Source organism: Eurypyga helias, unplaced genomic scaffold (assembly GCF_000690775.1).
Source record: "Eurypyga helias isolate BGI_N326 unplaced genomic scaffold, ASM69077v1 scaffold5121, whole genome shotgun sequence".
Lineage (NCBI taxonomy): Eukaryota > Metazoa > Chordata > Aves > Eurypygiformes > Eurypygidae > Eurypyga > Eurypyga helias.
The window spans coordinates 18,638-40,765 of record NW_010231489.1 but is presented as its reverse complement, the minus strand read 5'-3'; the positions used below and the strand labels follow the sequence as shown (position 1 = coordinate 40,765).

Below are 22,128 nucleotides of genomic sequence, written 5' to 3'. Positions count from 1 at the left end.
TCCACATGAACAAATTTTTATTAACACTTATTTAATTTTAAATTTTTAATAGAGCTTTTCTATGCATTCATAGGTTTCTCTTACATAAAGTCAGTCAATTTTTTGGTCAGAAAAAACCTCAGCCACTTTCCTTGCTACAATGAGAGTGTTCTGTCAATTTATTTTACGTTGATTTAAAAAGTCAATCTACAGATTAATCTGGATTAGGTATCCAACTTTCAGACAGGTGAGGTTAAATCTTTCTCCCTCTGATCTGCATGCAGTCAGCTGCAGTAGCTGTCCGCAAAACTGAAGGGTATCTGAGAATACGCTCTGTTCGGTCAGTCCCTTGCAAGGAACTGCCTACTCGTACATGAGCGGTAGGTTCCATATTTGGAAGCCTATTATCCAGTGATTGTTTTTGGCTGTTCATCTGGGACTGTAGTGTGTTATAAAACATTTTACAAATATCCTGTTACTGCATGAATAGTTTTGTTACCTGTCACGAGGTGAGATAATTTTCTCATACGGCTTTAAGGTGCCTGTCTTTTGTAAGGGAAATGCATCACTGCTCTTTGTATCAATTCAAATTCAGTTAAAAGGGGTCATGAATTTTATTGTATATAATCATATTCACAATGGAATTAGTTTATGGCATTTTCACTTTATTAGAGCTGAACAGGGCTTCTGAAATTTCATGTAAACCCAAAAAAAAAAAAAAACCTCAGAAAAAATTGCATTTCATCTTTACTTTGAAAGTTTTCTGTAGCCTCGATGTATTTGTGAGTTTAATTTAATGGACTCACGTTTTGAAAAAGTTTTGTGGGTGTATTGGGCAATATAATATAAACAGATGCATTACATTGCATCACCTGCAGGTGGTGTCATTAGAGCAAGTCTATGAAAATAGAGTTTACTTTGATATGGTATACTGTTAGAATGTATATGATACAGCTTATCTTTACTCAGAAAAAAATTAATATGTTTTAGTTATTTTTCACCCACTGTTTGAGAAATGGAAAAGTGTCCATTCATTTTTAACTTGCCTTTTGTTCGTTACATTGTTTATGCTTCTGCGGGTTAGGGTGGGAAAACATTTTTTACATACACAGTAATGCCACATTTTTGTTGAAAGCTCTTTTTTTTAAATTTTATGTTTCTATGTCTTTGTAGATAGTTATTAGAATTGCATTTATTTGAAATCTGTCTATTAATACTTGCCTATTTTATTCTTTTTCTCTTCTTTTTTTTTCTTTTCTCTTTTTATTCTGCTTCCTTGGATGCTTTCCCAAAGGAGGACAAAGTGGTTAGAATCCATGCTTTTTATCATTTATTATTATAATGTTGTTAGTTAACTGGGAAACATATTAATGAACAAATCTGGACTGAAATTTAAAAATCATCCAAAGGGGAGGGGTGGGAAGAACAGGGATCCTACCACCCAGGCCCTGCCCATCCCCAAGCTGAGCATACGCTTCAGAGACAGCTGAGCAAGGAAACCCAAGACTGTTGTCAAAATTAGGACATTTAATAAAATTAATTAAGAACTGAGAATTATTAATAGGCTAAAAACTAGTGGAAGTAATGAATTGTACTAAAACTTTATTTCATAAAAGTGTCTTTGGTTACCTATTTAACTTTTTGCATGCAAGGTCCTTCCATCAGCTTCAGGAAATCTGATGTAGTATTTTACATGGATTTACATGGTTTGCTATGTTTCACTTCTGGTTGCAGCAGAAATTCAGGGAATTCTTGTGAGATCAGCTTTTTAATTTACATATGGAAAAATATTCCTAGGCAAAGTATAACCTCTTAAAACTGGACATAAGTATAGTGAGCAAGATGCAGTGAATCCTTTGTGAATCCATAGTCACCATTCCAAAAATCCACAAAACTTTCAGGATCAAGGACTGGCATATTCACCACTAATGCCGGTGCCTTATCTGAAATAGGTGAGGGTAGCTCCCCGTTCATCTCTGTGCCCTGTGCACGGAGCAGGGGGTGGCAGTACTGGAGCAGAACAATACATCTCCACTTACTGCCTCTTCTCAGGCAGGTCTGCAAAAGGTGGTATTCCAGATTTTAACTTGGAGTCTTAGGTAGTAGGAATTAGACAGCGTTTGCTGGCACTTCAGCTGTCATGAGTGTAAGGTCTTTACAGTCCAATGTAGTTTTTGATGTGTGGTTGGTGGTATTACGCTTGCATTATGAAGTGCTGGTATGCCCCAAATTACATCAAAGCGTAGCTGTAACCTGCAGTTTAGTACTGTGCAACACCCAGAGAAAATGATTTCTATCACACCTGCGTATTGCACGAGTGTTTTTTTGGGGCAGGAGTGTTCGGAGAGCATGGTTATTTTTAAGGTTATTTTCAACCTTAGAAGGTTATTGTTAACCTTTAAAAATAAAATTTTAAAGGTTAAAATTGATAAGTTTAGGGAAGGATTTATGTGATGCGGTTGCTTGTGACTGTAGGGGAATGTGTTAGGTCCTTAAAAGGTCCCTTGCAACTGTTGCTTCTAGCTAAGTATTTTTAAGCTGAGGTATAGATAATGTAATACTTTAAAGCTGTTCTTTCCCTTTTCACAGTACCAAATATATTTTAAAGACTGTTTCAAAAAATATAGCAGAACTTAATATGTTTTCTCTTCATATAAAAGGATGTAGGATATCCCAGCACACTGATTCCTTGTAGAGCAACTTAGTAGGCATCCTAGATTTGCCAAGAGATGACAACAGTATACTTGCAAAATGAATTGGCAATGGCTGGTACATCCTGGTAACTAATGAGGCACATAACTTTCAGTGAATCTTATTCTAATATGTCAAAACTCATACCTAAATATGTGTCTTAAGTTCTTCCGTGTTCTTTGAGTATTGGTTAGCTCTTCAATACTTCTCTCCTGAGCCTGCTCTCCTTCCATACGGTTCCAGGCAGACCACGTTTAATGGGAGCATCGTCGGATGAGAGGGCTGTTAGCTGGTTTGGTTTTTCAAATTAGATTTAAATGTAGTTGTGCAGTGAGAGTAATCAGTGTTGATAATGCTAGTAATAATACCGTTGGGTTTGAAAACAGTTGGCAGGTGTGTGATGTACAGAAAAAGTACAGCGTGTTCTCTTCCTCTGTATCACCTTAGTACTCAGAAACAGTGCCGTGTGCGTGTGGCATCCTATTCACTGTGAGCACTGGGCATTTCTATCTACTTTTAATATTACCAGTGCCAGATTTTACGTGAGATGGCATTTCAGAAGGGGGTCATGAAGGTGCTTAGCGAACAGCCGGCAGGAGTGACCACTTGTTTTTAATTTGTCGCAGTGCTTTCTCAGTTATGTCTGTTCCTTATAGAGCGACTACGTGTTCGCTCTGGATCCTTCTAGTCCTGTCGGCACACCAGTGTTAGAACTGCCAAAAGGGTGGTGGGTTTAGGTTACTTCTCTCCATTCCCTCTCTCCTCTGATGTGGACTATCAAGGTTGTTACAGCAGTGGAGAAGCCAGCAACGTGTCCAGCTGGCGCTTCTCTCTCCGTGGTTTGGCAAGGAGTGGGCAGAGCCTTGGCTCAGTCCTCCCAATGGCCTGCCTGCCACGGCCTGCTCTGTTCTTCCCTCCAGTTGGTACCACAGCCTTGAAGAGCAAAAACCACCTGAAAATACAACTTTTTTCCTTGCATCATTCCTGTAAAACTTTTTTTCCTAATATTTGCTTAGGTGATGCAACAAGTTGCATTTCCTTTTCAAACACCTGATACATGAAGTCGTCTGTCTCTGTTTCTTTTTTTCTTACAGCAAAAGACCTATGTTTTATGGTACAAAAGTGGTTTTGAATGAACGAATGCAGTTTCTTTGAATCAAAATTAGAGGATTTTGTGAGTTGCTGTGCATGTCTTGAACTAGGTGAAATGTGTATGACATGAACAGAATTAGGTGGAAGATCCAAGTTCCAGATTAAGCCATACATTTATTTATCCCTAGCGATCAGCTTACCATTCTACAGATTTCATTAGGATTACAAGTTTTGACCAAAATTAAAGTGAAAAGAGTTGAGAACAAACAATGAATAATAATTTTATCACCATTTTCCAATGTTTTCCAGGAATCTTAAGTTGTGCAGAAGAGAGTGGTTTGCTTGCTTTTGTATTTCTGTACGTCAAGGATGACAGTGACAAAATCAGGATGTAAAATACATTATAGATATATAAGAATTGATTTAACTGAACTTAGTACTATGTGATTGCAGAAAGTAATGTTGATTATTAGTGCTGAAATACTAGAGATTCACCTTTCTGATCTGGCTTTCACTGAAAGTGGTTTTGGTTTCATGTGAAGTCAGTGAATTATACTCTAAAAGAAAGACAACTTGGAAACATTTCCCTAGTTGTATGTCAGGTGTTTTTACAGGGTGTTTGTCATTTAGTTCCTTTAAATGGTGCTTAAGATTTGCTTACATAATGGCTTGCTAATTTAAACCTCAACAACTTGAGCGCATATGCTGTGCAATTCAGCTGCGTACTAATGGTTTTAACAGACGTTGTTAATATTGTCAGAACAAAATGTCTGGATTGTCAGGAGTGTTTCTACCTGCCTTTCACAGAACTCTTACAGCAAATTTGTCCATTAAAAGGCTAATTTATGTAAGTTGTGACTAATACAGCTGTAGAACCAAAAAAAATTCATCAGAAGGAGGTAAAATTACGTAGCAAATAGCAAAGTGATAGCAGATAAATTCTCTCGTTCTGTAGCATTCAACATAATTTGTTTCCTAAAAGATCTGGGGTTTGTATGGATCAGGAAAGAAGCACTGCTTTTCAGTCATCGCTCCCTAGAACTGCTGCTTCCAGCAGATAAAGGAAGAAAAAGGAAAAAGAAAAGAAGTCCAATAAGAAATGGAGGAATGCTATCTCAGCTAAGATGAAGAGCCCTTTCCTCTGCTTTCTGGGAAGTTAGTTCACTGTCAAATTTTTTTTTAATTAAATCTTTAAAATTAACTTAGTTTTCACCTAGTTTGCTGAAGCAACTTGTTTGACTTTAACACCTCTTTTTCAGTGTTTGGCTAGCAAAAATGTTGTTACTTGTACACAAAAGAAGAGGTGATGATCACACTTTGAGGTTAACCAGATCAGAGCTTCTTCATTTAGTGGTTGGGCTGTAGAACAAGCCCAACTCTCTCAGCCTGTCCCCATAGCAGAGGTGCTCCAGGCCTCTGAGCATCTTCATGGCCTCCTCTGGACTCGCTCCAACCAGTCTATATCCTTCTGATATTGAGGGCTCCACAGCTGGACGCAGCACTCCAGGTGGGGTCTCACCAGAGCAGAGCAGAGGGGCAGAATCCCCTCCCTCGACCTGCTGGCCACACGTCGCTGGATACAGCCCAGGATACGGTTGGCTTTCTGGGCTGCGTGTTGAAATGCAACATGTTGAAATGCAACATGTTGAAATGATTTTTCTGGTTTACTTTTCGTCCAAAAATACACATTAAATTAGTATTTAGATTTGACTTTGCTGAAAATGTAGTAAGGGACTCTGTTTTACTTTTCAAGGTGTGCCTTCACAGTAGAAGATACTATCAAATTTACCTCTGCCATTTCACACCTTGTAAGCTAGATTTGCGAAAATGAATGCTTTAAAAATAATGGGAAAGAACCTTCTTTTTCCAGTGGATGAAGGCTATGTGATTATTTTTTTCTTCATTGTTTTTTAAAACAAAATCACGTATGGTGAATACATAGAAAAGTTTAATCAGTTAAAGAAAAAGACACAAAACCAGCTACCAACTTCTTTATTGCATTAAACTGAAATGCTACGGATGCCTGATTGCAGTGGCAGCTCCACTGTGTTGCGTGATAGTTGTCTTATGATTATGTGCTGTAGGAACTTGTTCTACAATGATAATATTATTTCCTATGTTTCTTGAGAGAAGATTTGCAGTTTATCTTAATTTTTCAAAGTCTTTTTTATAAGGTTTTTTCAGCTGAACAAGGGAACACCTTTTCCCAGGCTGATACTATTTTCCCCAGGTGTGTGGTTTTTTCATAGGAATCAAAGGTTAAGAGAACACTTTTAAAAAAGTATTCTTAATATTAAATTAAAAAAGTATCATGTGATAGTATATACTTCTGGTTTAGAATGCTTTCCCTGAAGAATTTTTGTTTCTTCATCCTGGGAGTAAATAAGATTTGAAGCTTCTTGATTTTTTTTTTTTTTAAACTAATTGTTTGTGTGTCAGCAGGTGTTGCCCTTTTAATCCTTTTGTTACATTATTCTGTAATAAACAGGGTTGACTGTGGTCTTGCATCTGTTGATCCATGAAAATTTGAAAGTTCTATGGAAAGGTGGTATTTCAGCATTTGAGAAATAATTCTGGTTTCAGAAAATGCAAAGATTTTTAGTTCATTATTTTCAGCTACAGATACATATTAAAAAGAAGAGTAAAGGAAATAAGTTTTAACAGTTGAAGTCTGAGATTTTGTGTATATGTTGAACCTTAAGAAGAAAGAGGACAATAAAGAAATAAAATACTAGCAGTGCAACACAATATTAAGAAGTCATGAGAAAGACCTTCTTTCTGTTTGATGTGTTTGAATACCTTAATATAATCAACATGATCCTATAAACTGTAAATTAATCGTAATTCTGACCCCTCTCTATTCAGTGCACTGCAGTTTTGAAAATGAACAAGTATGACCTTATAGTTCTTATGTAATAATGTGTGCGTATCTGGTGTAAGGTAAAGGGGAAACAATGTGAACAGTTTGAATCAGACACAATTTTGATCATTCTTAATTAGTCAAAACATGAATACAATTTTGTAAAATTAAGAGAAAAGAATCAGCTAATTAAAAAAATTACTAAAATGATGTGTTCATATGCATGAAACAAAATCTTCTTTCTACATCTTATTACTTATTAATTATGATAGATTAGAAGTACATTAATAGTATTTGATCACTCTTTTGCTTGTGTTTGTGCAATCAGAAAGATCTGTAGATAGCTGTAATAATAATGATGCATGAAATTAAAATACTAATTTTAAACAGAGCGCTTCTTTAACAAGGGATTTCTCCTGCACCAGAAGACTTTTAGAAGCAAGTTATTATTGCTGACTCATTATTAACACTCTCAGTAAATACTAAGGCTTATAGTTATAATAAATATTTAAGGCTGATACAGTAAACACTTCAGGCTTATATCTCTTCCAGATGATTTTGGGAGGAGGGTATGTTAGCAGCTGATTGGATATCTGTGTAGATCAGTCTGTATAGATGATAATTTTCAAAGCATAGACACCCCAAGAATTTGTTTCTGGCTCTTCCTGTTATTCATTCGTTTCGACATATTTCTAGTAACTTTACTATCAACAGAAAGCAAAACTCAGCCTAAAATCCATGCAAAAGCTGTATATAGGAAGCTGCAGTTTCAGCTGAGAGGTCACTGTGCTTACTTGGAACTGTTCTTCCATCCTTTCAGTATGTTGTGCACATTTCATTGCCGTAATTGTCCCCAGTGTGCCACTTTTCCAAGACCTTTAAATCATTGCATGAATTGCTTTGAATTTATAGTTACCTCTTGATAACAAGGCAAATCCAATCTCACTACTGTTAATACCACACCATTACCTTTATGGTATCTTAAAATTCAAAACCGCACTGGCACTTTCACTGCCATATCAAATTTGCAGGTATTATTATTACCGAATTAAGTTTTCCCTATTGCATTTCCAATTAGGGCAGCAATTTTCTTTGCAAGTTATTGTGTATATACTGTGTTTCTGTTATCTTCATTTCTATAATGGAATAACGTGTTAGTTAACAGTGCAGAGATGGCTGATATACAGTGGTTTAGAAATCTCTAATGATACCATATATAATAAGCATAATATTATTTTCTTTATGCTATGGAATACTGAACTAATGAGCAAATACACTGTGTTAAGAAAAAAGATGTAGTAAAGGTATATTCGTATTATTAGCTTTAAAATTGAAATTTTAAAATGTTTTCATATTACATTTAGATGTCTCAGTTGCACTGCGTATAACGTTTTTTATTCTGTTAAAGAAGTCATCTTGGAGTATAAAAACCAAAATTTTAGAATAAAGGGGTGGCTAATTTAGATACTGTGACTGGTATAGGTAATTTTAATTTGTCCATGTCTAGCTTCTCTGAAATCTGGCTTGTACATATTTATTGTACCAAAAAATTAGGGAATTAGTTCATTTCCCTGGATATATTTACACCTCTTTGAAGTTAATGGTCTTCAGGGTTAGGTGGAGGACAATGTGGAGGCCAGGGTGCTCTACCTGTGTGAGGGTGGGGTGAGTCTGGATATACCCCGCTTTTCCAGTATGTGTCAGTACATTCAGTCTGATCACTGGAAATGAATTTACATTGTGCAATGCTTTGAAAATAGAAATTAATGGATAATGCCAGTATTACTGCTGACAAACATGTCATATGTATACTTTTGTCATGTCAGATGGCTAATATACTTAGCCAGTGTTTGTTTGTGTCAGGTAGTCTATCAATCAAGGGAGCGTTTGACAGTCAGAATCCCAGATATTAATTGTTTTGAGCTATTTCTTTAATGCTTCACATAAATATGCCCAAAATTCACACACATATTTATGAATGGAAGGCCACATATGTGGCGTGATGTGTTCTGGCAAACCAAGGGAGATTTTTTTGTGTTCTGTTGTCCAGAGCTTCAGTTGGGAAGCCTCAGGGTAATTAGGAAGTGAAGAGGTACAGCCAAGCCACAGGGATGGGAAAAGACTTCAGTGGGGGTCGTTGCAGAAGTGTTTCATGGAAGCCACGGCTGCAGGGAGGGGATCACCTTACAAGGACATACCAGGCTGGCAGACTCTTCAAACCATCTGAACTTTCACCTAAGTCACCCAGAAGATATGAACCTTGATACCTGTTCTGGTTGATACCCAGTTGAAAGCTTTGCTCTAGAGACGCTTTTGGGCCTTTTTTTGGCCCTGAATAGCAGATGTGCAGGAGCCCTCCAGGGAAACGCCTGTCTTTTCATCAGGCTCAGGAGGCTTGAAAGAGCGTGGTACTCGGTGGGGTGGATGCCTGAGGGGATACGGTACACCAGCAGAACTGACTGCTGATGCCCAAACTGCTCAGTCCTAGCTATTGGTCCAGTGACAGCTCTGGATGGAGGTGTTTATCATCTGAGCAGTGCACCTTCACTTTTCCAGCAGCAGCCTGTTTTCTAGATGTACTTGGGGTTTATTGCTATGAGACAATGTAGCTTGTCCCTTAGATCAAACTGCGCCCAGCTGTGATATCTGTGAACAATCCTCTTGTAAAAGGATCCGGTGAAGTGGAAGGTTTTTTCTAATCATGCACTATCCTTCCCTAAAAGACTTTAGGTTTTGGCAGCTGAACTGGCTGAATCCCCCTGTTCAGCCTTTGGCTACCTCTCTTCCATGTGGTCATTTATATACACTGCTGAGGCACAACTCTTCGTTTTTAGTAGTTACAAAATAATGTGGCGATGCTAAATAGAACTAAATATGGCAAACTGAGTTCTGGGTCTGTATTATTACCCCAGAACCAGAGAGATTTTAACTAAACAGAGATCTTGCTGCAGAGAGGGATTTGATATGATTTATGACCTATTAAGCATTAAGAGAATCTGACAAATAGCAGGAAAAAAAAAATCCAGAGAACAAAGTAATTATGAGGACTAGATGTAATCTGTGCTCTCTCTCGCTCTCTGTTTTTCTTTTTATAATAAATAACCTTAATCCTCATCCAGGATTAAAATTCAGTGTATATTTAGCAATGCAATGTCCTAGATACAAAAACATAGATGGAAGAATCTTTTATCTTTTTCATTCTGGAGCACATTGTGATTTTACTTAACAGATGGATACTTCCATCTATATATTTTGAGTGCTCCAATTAGTGAGGATTTAGGATAGTTTGTTATAGATATACCTGAGACACATGATTTTATTAAATATAATACATGAGTTTGAGGATAGAACAGTGTATGTCAAATGTGTAAATCTATAGATAAAATTTATGTACTATTATGTGGGGTTTTTTTGGATTCCATTAGTATAGGGAACCATTTGCAACTCAGCCTTCCTATGGAGATATCCCCCTCCCCAAAACTGTGATTGTACAATGTCATAAGATACCTGTTACTGGTTGTTTGATGACTGGTGAGAGATTAAGTGAAAATTGGCACAAAATGTAATCTACATTTACTTAAGAAACAGATAAGACTTAATTTTTTTTTAAATCCAGATTGAGATTTCCGAAGAACTGCAAGTTGTTTAGGCTGAAGTTTAATCAGTTACTGGGCAATTTCAGTATTCCAGCTAAAAACACCTGTCAACTGACTTACATGCAACAGGTTTACAGACAACTTTTGAATTAAATGTTATTTTCTCAATTACTTATTAGATTTGTAATTAACTTGCCCCCAAAAAGCAGACTTACATAGCGAAACCTTTGTATTGGTGAGTTTTATGGAAATGACTGGGGATATTGCATTGCAAGAAGTTGAGTACCACTGAGAAATACACATGAATCCTAGGGATGAGCAGGTGTTGCTGGGGCTCTATAAGCAGATGAGCATGCACACGACGGTTGTGTTGTCATGACTGGAGGAATTTTTTTCGTGTTTCTGGGGTATCATTAATGGTTGTGTAACATGCATCTCCGCAACATGTTAAGTGATTAAAACTCATCTGTTCTGTTATTTACCTGTGCATGTGCCAGCAAAGTTAATTTTTCTGTTCTGTAACTTTTTTCCTCTGGCCGAGTAGTTTCCACAACTGGAGAGAGGGCAGTTGAAGGTCCATCCAGCAAAATGCTCTCAAGACCTTTGCCCCTGACAGCTTTACCCTTTAGCATAATTTGGATCAGTCCTTACAGCTATAGAGAAGTCTGCTTACCTAGCCTATTTCTGGGACTGATCTGATGTCTTTGTGGGTGGATTAGCGACCAGAAAGACATCTTGCCCCTGTAAGAGCAACGCGGCAGGAGAAGCAACAAGGTGGAGTAGGGAATTAAATGGAGAAAATTTTCTTCCACCTGCTGTTCCTGTATTATTCTGGGTTTTTTTGCCACTGTGCAAACGTAGATGTGACCTTACTCTTGCATATCCGTGAATATCCTATGTTGCAGGTTATACCCCTTTGTTGTACACACCTATGTTTTTCTGATCAACCAGCAAGTGAGTGTTTAGTAGAGCCTGTTTTTCATGTTAGAGGGGCTGCCCTCTTGGTCTCTTCTGTAGACTTAAAGAGGAGGCTGGGGAGGTGTCCAAGTGTCAATACGTTTACCTGTCAGGCTGGAGATGAATCCAGATGAAAACACCTATATTATTTGTGGACAGTGTTTATGCTTTCTTTATACTTACTGGAGGAGATCAGTGTGCCTCGGGGTGACTCAGCTTTCTCTGAACGGGACTGAATCTGCTCTAAAATCTTTCTCAGCCTTATTATCTGTCTAGGGGAGCAGAGCCCCTATTCCCCTGGTGTCATATAGGGTACTGCGGAGTTTTACTGTAGCTTCCAGCAGCTACCCCAGATGTGAGTGGCTGTCAGGTAATTCCCATGCCATACCTAACAGCTCCATGCTTGCATTTTGGAAATGTTAGGGTACTGCAGATAGAGTTGAATGCCAGTGTTGAGACAGTTGAATCCAACTATAGAATTTTCCTTAGTTACAGTAGGAGATCAGATAGCAGTGATGGCCTGTAGACACATTTAGAAACCTATATTTAGTTTTATCTCAAATGAAACTCTACACACTTGGTCTGAATCTTCTGTGCAAACCTACGCCTTCTTTCCCCTACGGGCAACTTGACAATTCATAGAGAGGCAGGTTTTTTTGTTTTTAGCCTTTTGTTTCTTACATAAATTGAACTTCTTCAGTGTGGGTGTCGGTGGTCTTACGCAGTTGGTGATGCATGGAAAGTTGTGGATATTTTCTGGTACTGAGAGTTCAATTTGGTTTTGGTTTTGTGTGTTTCCCCCTCCCCCCCCAATGTGTTAAAGACAAACACTGGCAAGAAAATGTCGTATGTTACTGAAAATTGTAATAACTCTCAGTTAAATTTTCAATATTCTGTTTTAGGTTGCAGATTACCAGTGTTTGATAATTCATGTTCCATTCCTTGAATATAAGTCATACACCTGTAAAGACTAAAATATTTTTATAACTCTATGGCCATGCAATTAGACACTCAAAAACTCTTGTTGAAAATTTGCTATACACAGTCTTCAGTTAATGAGAATGACATAGTTCAACAGACTATGAGTATTGAGCTCCATGAAGGTCAGTAGACAGCTAAGGGAAGAATTTACTTACCAAGGTTAATCTAGGCTACAATGTTTTAGCCTACTTGAGGCTAAGATGGTGATTGGAGAAAATCCAAGGTGTTCTGGTTGATTTAGGAGAAACTGCTTGTTTTTGTAAAAAGAAGCTGACTGACAGATTTGAGGTACAAAAAAAGAGGTGCTGCAAGCCATGCAGGCTGTTTCTCCCAAGTCAAAACCAAGGAGCCAGCCTAATGCTTCAAGGTACAGAAGATTTAGGAAGGCTCAGCTAATATATTATGTGGTTCTCTTTGTGTAATGCCCGAGATAACACGCTAGCAAAAGTTAATGTAGGAAAAGCTTTGTGGAGTCTCAACATCTGTTGCAAGCTGTAAGGTACAGTTCTCTCTGGACTCCCTGCCTAAATTCTCAAGTTACCCATTAGGAAGAGAGCTGAAAGCTTAGCAGACCTGGGGCTCTGTTAGCAAGACCCAGTGATAAATAGAAATGAAAACTTCAGCGACTGTAGTTACATGAAAAGTAATTTGTTTCATAAGTCCCTTGATATGGAAGCTCATGACTGAGGTAAGTTTGATTAAGGAGGCTGTGAAATCCATTCAATCTGCACCTGAAATGCATTTTTCTTCTCTCATTGATGACTATGGAGACAGACTGTTAGGACTCCAAAGACTGTAGGTGGGCTTCCAGTCATTTTTAAAAATACTAAGCAGTTTGTTTCACAAAGACAAAGATTTCATCGAACCATAGAATGGTTAGAGTTGGAAGGGACCTTAAAGACCATCTAGTTCCAACCCCCCTGCCATGGGCAGGGACACCTTCCACTAGACCAGGTTGCTCAAAGCCTCATCCAGCCTGGCCTTGAACACTTCCAGGGATGGGGCATCCACAGCTTCTCTGGGCAACCTGTTCCAGTGTCTCACCACCCTCTCCATGAAGAACTTCTTCCTGATATCCAATCTAAACCTCCCCACTTTCAGTTTAAGCCTATTACCCCTTGTCCTGTCACTACACTAATTTATGCCAGTTAGGTGCATTTCTTCTTTTTGCAAGTCTTGTTAGAGAAGCTTCTGTGGTGGGTTGACCTTGGCTGGCTGCTAGATGCCTCAACAGAGCAGGGGGTAGAAAAGACGGAAAAGCTTATGGGTTGATATAAAAACAGGGAGTTGGGTCATCAATTGCCGTCACGGGCAAAACAGACTCAACTTGGGGAAGGATTAATTTAATCTAATGCCAACTAAAACAGTGTTGGATGGTGAGAAAGAGAAAAACTAAACCACCTCCCTTTTACGCACTTCTTCCCAGGCTCAGCTTTGCTCCTTCATTGCCGACTCCGCTGTCAGGAGCAGCGCAGTGGGTTGTGATCAGTCTGTAACAGCTTCTGTCTTCCCCTCCTTCCTCCTTACGCTCCCGTGCCACCACCTCGGCTGTGGGGCTCAGCTGTGCCCTGCGGTGGGTTGGTTGGAGCCTGGAGGTACCCAGCCCGGGGCGGCCCTGGCCTCTCCTCACAGGGGCCGTCCTGCAGCCCCCATTGCCAGCGCCTGGGCACCCTCACCCTGTACAGATTCAGCCATCATCCTGGCAGCACCAACACGGCCTGGGGGAGGCTGGCCTGTGCCGTCTGTCCTCAGTCATGCTATTTTCTTTTTCTTTCTTAGCCACTTCTTTTTGTCACTCCGACTGTCACGGCAACAACTCACCATGTCCTCCTTAATTACTACCTCTTCTTTGACCATGAGTTTCTACAGTTAATTGTCTCTTCAGTGAACTGATGGGATTTAATCCTTTGATTTGATGCATGAAACAATAGCTTGTTTTCAGTGTAAGGCATGTAGATTTTTTTGAAACTTTGGAAGGTTTTAAAGGTAAAAGATCCATTATACACTCAGTGGCACACAGATTGTCAACATCCGTATTAGGTTGCTTTAATTTTTCATTTTGTTCTCAACTTCTGATTATTTTTCTAATTACCTGCCCATTTTGAAACTGCATCATGGCAAGTTTTGTGGCAGTGTTGCTTACAGGCTCTATTCCATATAATAAATTATTAAAATAATTTTATTTATTAAAATATTAATTTAATAGGTAATGATGCTGCACTTTGCATCCCACTGTTACGTTGTACCTTGTGTAATAAATTATAATTATACAAAAGTAACTTTGTATACAGCAAGTGGCTGAAAATGAGTTAAATGATGATCACAGAGCTAATTCTAAACTACTGTCAGCATTAAATGACCATCTTCCTATTGAAGCCTTAGAAAGATCAGATTTGAGCTTTAACTGCTTTAACATTTCTGTTACAAGCCACTCTTTTGGAAGTGCTGAATTCTGGCAAGCAGAGATTCCTGATGTACAACAGCTTATATTGCATGTCAGTTGGCTGTTTTCTCAAAACTTGTCTCCTGTGTCATTTTGTCTACCCTTTCGCTTGGTTAAGGCCTTCAATTTGTTTGATAGCAATCTGCATTTTAGTGTTTTATTTTAGAGCTGTTCATAGGCAACCAAGAACACTATTTTTTGGCCATATCTCTGTTATTAATGTAGCTACTAGAATGTTTATGGGCTGAGAAATGAACTTTTCCTCCTTGCTTCTATTCTTCATTTTATTTTTTTGTCCTTTTATGTATGTAACCTGCCAAGCATATATTTTAACTGTAATTACTATTTCTTAGCAGTATATTTTACTGAATAGCTGAAAGGTATGTATTCTCTTCATCTTTTTTCTTTCTTTATGTCTGATAGCTTTCTGTATGGCTTACTTTAACTGCCCAGTGATTTCCTTTTCCAATTTAAATGTCACACAGTATTGCATAAAACAAGTGCAAAGAACTTAACGATCCCTGTGCTTCAGACAGTAAGGAAAGAGGGCAGTGTTCAAGATTGGTGTAGTCTACAGCAACTTTTAGGGTTCTGTCTTTTAAACTCTTCAGGGTTACTAAGTATAGTAAATACCATAAATATTTCAAAAAGAAATGTTCCTTGTGCTTGCCACAGCAAGTGTGTGGCACAATCTGAGAAACAATTTCAAAATGCCTAAATCCCTTATATATAGTAATATTTCTTATGGAGGATAAATAAGCATATGTAGATTTAGAAATCGAAGAGTCTCTTCTGCTTTGATTTAATTTGACAGACAGCCATTAAAACCATACAAAAATCTTGCTACTATAGTCTGACTTATGCAGAGCATGACTTCGAGTACAGATCTTAAACCTTTCAGTTCTGTCATATTCTGTGGGCAGCAAATGCTTGTAAGGCTAGCAATGCTCTTATTACTGGTGCTCAGGGGAAAAAAAGTTTCTTCTAGTGGGTGAACATTAAAGTTCAAAACGGTTCTTGTTTTCCTTAAAATAGGCAGGACAAAAATTTAAAAAATAAAAAAAAAAAGGTGAGGGCTTTGAAAATAAAAGGTTTCAATGCCATGTGATTATTGCAAAAGGTGGTGGACATGCTTTGGTTCCGCTTCGAGCTTTAGTATCTCACATTCAATCTGCTGCCGTTTTCTGCTGGGTACGAGGAGTCCCAGTAAGCTCCTCTGGTAGGCGGTTTGCCGTAGCGCACGTGTGTGTGTGTAGGCTGGTTAATGTCTTACGCCGATTTTGCCTGAAGAGATGTAAAGCATTTCAAAAAGCGTTTTTCTTAGAAGAGAAAGACAACCCTGAATCCCCAAATGCCTTCTTTCTTTTTTGAAAAACAAAAACCAGAAAACCAAACCCAAATAAAAAATCCCATACCCAAAGGAAAAAAAAAACCAAACTGAGGAAAGGAAGCAGAGTTTCCTCTGAAGCAAGTTTTATTTGTCTGTGCATCATCTCTGGTCCAAATGCAATAACCTTTGATACGTGACAACAAGACAACCCAATTTTGTTGCTTTTCCAGCACCCTTGTTTCCTCTTAATTCCTGATAATTGTCTTACTTTCTCCTTATTGCCTCTCTCTGACATTTTCTCCTCCACTTGACAGTGCCTCATTAACTTTTCTCTCCACCCTCCTTTGAACCATTCTACCTGTTTGTCCATGTCCTCTTGGACATTCCTTCTTCTTGGCCACCTCATCCCACAAGTCTTCCCTCTTAGCCTGTATTCTTTTTTCTAGAGACAATAAAGAGCCGAAGTGGTTAAAGGAAAGTTATTAAAGACGACAGACCCTGAAGAGTCTGACCTCCAGTAAACCAGTTGTATTTAAGCTGGGATAAACTGCTGGTTTTAGTATAATCATCTGAAAGTTACAGAGACAACCAGAGTAGAACAGTGCTAACCTTATTAATATGTAGTCTTCTGACCCGATTAAAGTATTTCAGTGTAGAGTTAAAATTAATTATAAACTTGAGAGAAATACAAATGAATGATTAAACTCGTATTCTAGAAGCAACAGATATTACTGAAATAAAATCTTATAGAAAACCTTTCATAAAACCCCATGGCGGTGGATGATGGTGGAATTGTCTGATTTGTCTATTATGTCTGTTTTGGATTTAAGTAATCAAAGTTGATTTGTTTGGCTGAGATGATTGTGTTGGCTACATTACGTAATCTGAATTAAAAGAAAAAAGTTCGAAGATGGATTCGCAAGAACATGCAGGGATCAAATCAAAACTGAGAGGAAAGGTGCTGTGCACTGAAAGATTGTCACGTGGGTTGGTCAGAATGATCTTTCCAGTCCAAAAGATAGTTAAGCTTTTTAAACCCAGAAAAAGGCTGGTGTATCTGAAAGTTAATTTTTTATAGATGTGCCATGTGATCAGAAATACTCGTACTTCCTACACACTTTGTGGTGGTGTTTAGTGTTCAGGTACTTCAAATGTAGCTGATTACTGAACACTAAATCCAGCGAACATCTGTATGCAGGAAAGGTGATCCAAGTTTACACAACAGTAGATGAGACCAACCAGCTCTGTGGGAAGGCTACCTACTACCAAGCAGGGAATAAGGAAGTTCTCTCCTAAGTTGCTGACACGGTCCTCTTCCCTCTACATAAGGTGCAAGTGCCCAGGGAGCTAGCATTTAAGAAGGATCTAGCTGGCCATTGGATTTCTCCTAGCTCCTGATACACACGGAAACCTGCAGCATGCAAATCAGTTACCTGGCTAAAAAGATTGCTTGCTTCTGTTGGACAGACTGGACATGTGAGCACATAGTCTTCACCAGTGTATGAATGCAGATGGAGGGCTCAAGGTCTCTGTATTTGTACAACCATGGAGTACACATTCCTCTGTTTCTGATGCTAAAGGGGCAGGATATCCTTAACTCTTGCCCCTTCCCACCCCCATACCCTTAAATCATTACTGCACTATATGCCTTTTATTTGTTTAGGAAATACAAAGCCTCATTAGATAGCTGTGAATATGCAGGTAAGTGCAGAAGATCAGAATGACTGTCTCATCGTCTAGCAAAGTTCTGATCTCAATTTTTGACCCTGTTTTTGTATCTTCATCGGGTAATGAAATGTCATTACTGTTTGAATTTCCCAACTGTAATGTTCCACATTGTTTTACATCTTACCTTTTTGAAAGTCTCCTCTTTTCCCTGTGTGGTCTGCCAGTAGTATTGTAGCTTCAGGACAGTAAACGTCCAAAATTGATATCAGGGATGATCTGTGAATTGGCTGTGCACTCTTATGATCAGTTAAAAAAATGGATAATATTCTTACGCTGGCACAAAACTCCTACTGCATTTTCCTGCCCCATTTTCCTTTTCCTTATCTTTTAAATCTTCCATGTTCAAACTTCACAGTTGGTTATCCCTTTCTCAGTTACCCTCTAGTCTTTACTCTCCTAAAAATCTACAGTTTTCCTTACCAAAATTACATTGTTTACCCCAGTTTTGGTTTTTATTTTTATATCTTAGATATCCACTCAAATTTGTTGTAGAACACTGATATTCTCTCTTCCCCTTCCTCACATCTTCCATCCCAGATTTACTGAGATTCCTTTGTGCTCGAGCTTGATAGCACAGATAGGACAGACTTAACCAACTTAGCCTCAGACTCTGCACCTGGAGCGAGAGGTGGGAGAATTAAGAGAAAGGACCATGGACATCTCAGAAGGTAGGATCAACAAACATGAAATGTAAAAAAAAAAAAAAAACCAACAAAACCCCAAAAGCCAAAAAACATTGTCATCTTTTCGGTAAGGGATTAACTGCAGATAAGATGTTGAGCCATCTCGTATGGTATGTTGTGGTTTCTCAGGATAGTCTGGTAGCTTTTTCAGCAGAGGAGGTCAGGTTGCTGATCTGTGTAAGGCAGAATGTTGCACAAAGAAAGCATATGTTTGTTTTAAAAATAGCTCTTACAAATATTTAAGAAATTGCAGTGATACCAAAGTGGGAAGAATATGCCTTCTGCAACTATAAGCATTCCATGCATATACATGAATAATAGAAAATCAAGCTTAAGTATTTTTAATTGTTTGAAGAAATCTACGAACTTAAGGGTGAGTTTGGGATAGATTGTGAATTGTGAGTGTGTGTAACATGTACAGGGCATAATCCTTCTTGGTGCTTTGTCAGAACCCGTACTGGGCAGTACTAACAGTTGCAAAATATTCATAAGTAGGTATCATATGGTACTTAACATCCCCCAGGCATGAAAAGTTCTTTCTAGCTGTGTTTCCACCATGGTGATATATATATATTTTTTTTAATTCTGAAAGCTAATATTAATAATATGACAGTAATGTGCAATCATATGACATGAATTTTACTCTTTCACTGAGAATGTTTGCTTTTGCTTGATTAAGAAAAGTTAAAACAGGAAGGATCAAACTGGTAGAGGTTTGTCATGATTTCATTTATTTAAGCTTACATTTCCAGGTTTATCCGGATTGCGTTTAGTATTGTACCTGTATGCAATAACATAAAGTATCTGTAACAGATCAGTCAGAGACCGTTTCACATCTTTGCTCTCAGCCTCAGTAGGCCAGTGGCAAGGCATTCCCTGTGATCGTTCCCAAAGATGATCAATAGAAGTGGTCAGAGAAGGCCTCTCTCAAGCTGCACAGCAGGGATCATTGCAGTGAGACTATCTTGAAATGTGTCAAAAATACACTTTCTCTTCTCTCAACCAGAGTGGTATTGGGCATTTGTTTGAACTGACATATCTAAATGCACTGCACTCACTCCCTTATGTTCCCTGGGCAAGTAGTTATGTCATCCATAGAAATCTTTGTCCTAAAATGATTTTCACCCTGCTGTTTATTCAGCTCATGGGGTGTTCCCACTGGGAACACTCCTGAACTGCCAGTAATCCTGTTTCCTTCTATCCCTCTGTACATGGCCAGTAATGATCCTCATCTTCCCCACAGCCCTTGGATTTTCACATTGTGTCTGCACAGTGCTATTAGTCTCAGCTCTGCTGTCTCTTCCCATGGATCCAAGCAGTCTCTGTAAGCTCTGCTCCTCTCATGTGTCTGTTGTTCTTTCTCCTGACTTGTCCATGCAGACAGAAGTGCCCAGAACAGATCTCCTGGCCATCCTGTGATCCCAGTGGCTGTCAAGGCCAGTATGTTCTCCTGGGTTACTCAAGAGTGACATGTATTTTGCAGGTTGGGAACCTCGAATACAGGCTTTAGGCAGTGTTGTGGTTTAGGCCCAGCTGGCAACTAAGCACCACACAGCTGTTCACTCACTCCTACCTCTCAGTGGGAAGGAGAGGAGAAAATGTAAGGAAAGACGTGTGGGTCCAGACAAGGACAGGGAAGGATCACCCACCCATTATGGTCACGGGCAAAATATACTCAACTTGGGGAAAAAAAATCAATTTAATTAGTTACCAATCACATCAGAGTAAAATAATAGGAAATAAAACCAGATCTTAATGCACCTTCCTCACACACCTCTTGTCTTCCTGGGTTTGGCTTTGCTCCTGATTTCCCTACCTCCCCTCTCCAAGCGGTACAGGGGGATAGAGAATGGGGTTTTCCTAGTCAGTTAATCACACCTTGTCTCTGCTGCTCCTTCTTCTTCCTCCTCATGCTCCACTGTGGGATCCCTCCCATGGGAGATAGTTCTCCACTAACTTCTGTGATATGAGTCCTTCCCACGGGCTGCAGTTCTTCCTGAACTGCTCTGGTGTGGGGTCCCTTCTGTGGGGTGCGGTCCTTCAGGAGCAACCTACTCCAGTGTGGGCTTCCCACAGGGTCACGGCCTCCTTTGGGCATCCCCCTGCTCCAGTGTGGGGCCCTCCCTGGGCTGCAGGGGGGTCTCTGTTCCCCCATGACCCTCCATGGCTGCAGGGCACAGCCTGCCCTCTCACTATGGGCTGCAGGCTCACCTCCACCTCTGCTCCGGCCCACCTCCTCCCGCCTTTCTGCAGTGGCCTGGGTGTCTGCCTGGTTGGTCTCTCTCACATCCCACTACTTCCTCTTTTAATTCTTGCTCCACTCCAGGTCTCTTGTTTTCCCCTGTCAGATACATCAATCACGGAGGCACTGACTGGCTCAGCCTTGGCCGGAGCCAGGTCTGAGCTTGGAGCTGGGGAAGCTTCTAGCAACTTCTCACAGGACCCATCCCTGTGGCCCTTTCCACGTTACCAAAACCCTGCCACACAAACCCAGTACAGGCAGACAATCTCTTTCAAATCTGGAGGGAACACCTTCAGCTGTGAATGCCTTACTGCAGCTCAGCATAGAAACAATCTCCGAAATCTCTGGAGATGCATATAAGTACATGATGAATACAAGACAACTTGGTTCTCACTAACTCCTGTTGGAAGCTTTCAAGCATGCAGTCGCTCCACCAGCATTTGCTGGTGGTAATTATAAGCTCTCATAGAGCTGAGGGAAATAGCTATGTTTATAGACTGTTGGTTGCTCTTGGAAGAAAATAGATCAATATGCTGTGTACTTTTGCATAGTCCCTTGTGTGAGTAAGCCTCTCCAACTCAGAACTTCCTAGGTTTTATGTTCTGTTTGCTTTAGGGCAGAAACCTATGTGGATAGTGAGATAAAAAGAGGCAGACTCTTTGAGCAGAAAAGTATTGCAGGCTTAGTAATACCTAACATAGTTGAAGAACCATAGGGCCAAGATATTTAAATTTCTCAGTGCTGTGTTTCATATGGGATCACAGAAAGGTCGAACTTTGAGCTTTGGACCCCTAGTCCAAATCCCTACTCAGAGCAGGCCCAAATATATCAGGTTGCCAGCGCTGTGTCCTGTGGGTTTTGAATGCCTCCAAGGGTGAAGAGTCCGTAACAATATTTTTAATTTTGCCTCTATACTACTTTTGTTTTGACAGAGTTTGTATAAAAGCATATTTATATAAAAGAATAGTATAGAAGGGTAAATGATGGTGTTGTAGTGCAAGCTCCTGCACAGGTAATGTACACGCTCATGCACTGTTAAAGTCAGTCTTGTTTCTGAGCATTTGTATATTTTTACTACAGTTTGTGAACATTTAAATGGATAAATGGAGTGTAAAGCTTCTGGTGAGCTCTCTGTTTTTTGAATGGCAACTAAAATTTTGTATCAGTCCTGACTGTAAGTTGTTTATTTATCTTATTCTGTTAGATTTCTGTAATTTTTTTAAAAAATTATTTCTATGTTCCATGTATATCTGTAACTATGGAAACCATGAAGTGATTAAGACAAGTACAGTTGATGGTTCTGTGGCTCATCAAGACAGCCAAATGTTCAAGTAGTTAGACAAAACTTTTGTTGTTTTTAAGGTTAGAAGACTATACAAAAATGATCTAGGATATAATGATTTCTCGTGTTGCTTAATGGCCTATGAAAAATGGAGATTGATGGTACAGAAAATGTGACTAGCAATTCATGGCTACTGCATCATCAGAAATACATTAAGAAATTGAAGGAAATTCAAGCAAGAGAAATAAAGTTGAAAAAGAAACT

General features: G+C 39.1%; 1 protein-coding gene across 1 annotated transcript in view; it reads left to right on the top strand.

Annotated features, from left to right (window-relative positions):
- Window positions 1–22,128, top strand: part of LOC104516682 (regulating synaptic membrane exocytosis protein 1-like) — a gene marked incomplete at both ends in the record, with an annotated part of 34,591 nt that overhangs the window by 675 nt on the left and 11,788 nt on the right. The window contains one exon of the mRNA XM_010161095.1: window positions 1,274–1,285. Coding sequence (XP_010159397.1) covers window positions 1,274–1,285 — 12 coding nt within the window. The remainder of the gene's footprint in view (window positions 1–1,273; window positions 1,286–22,128) is intronic.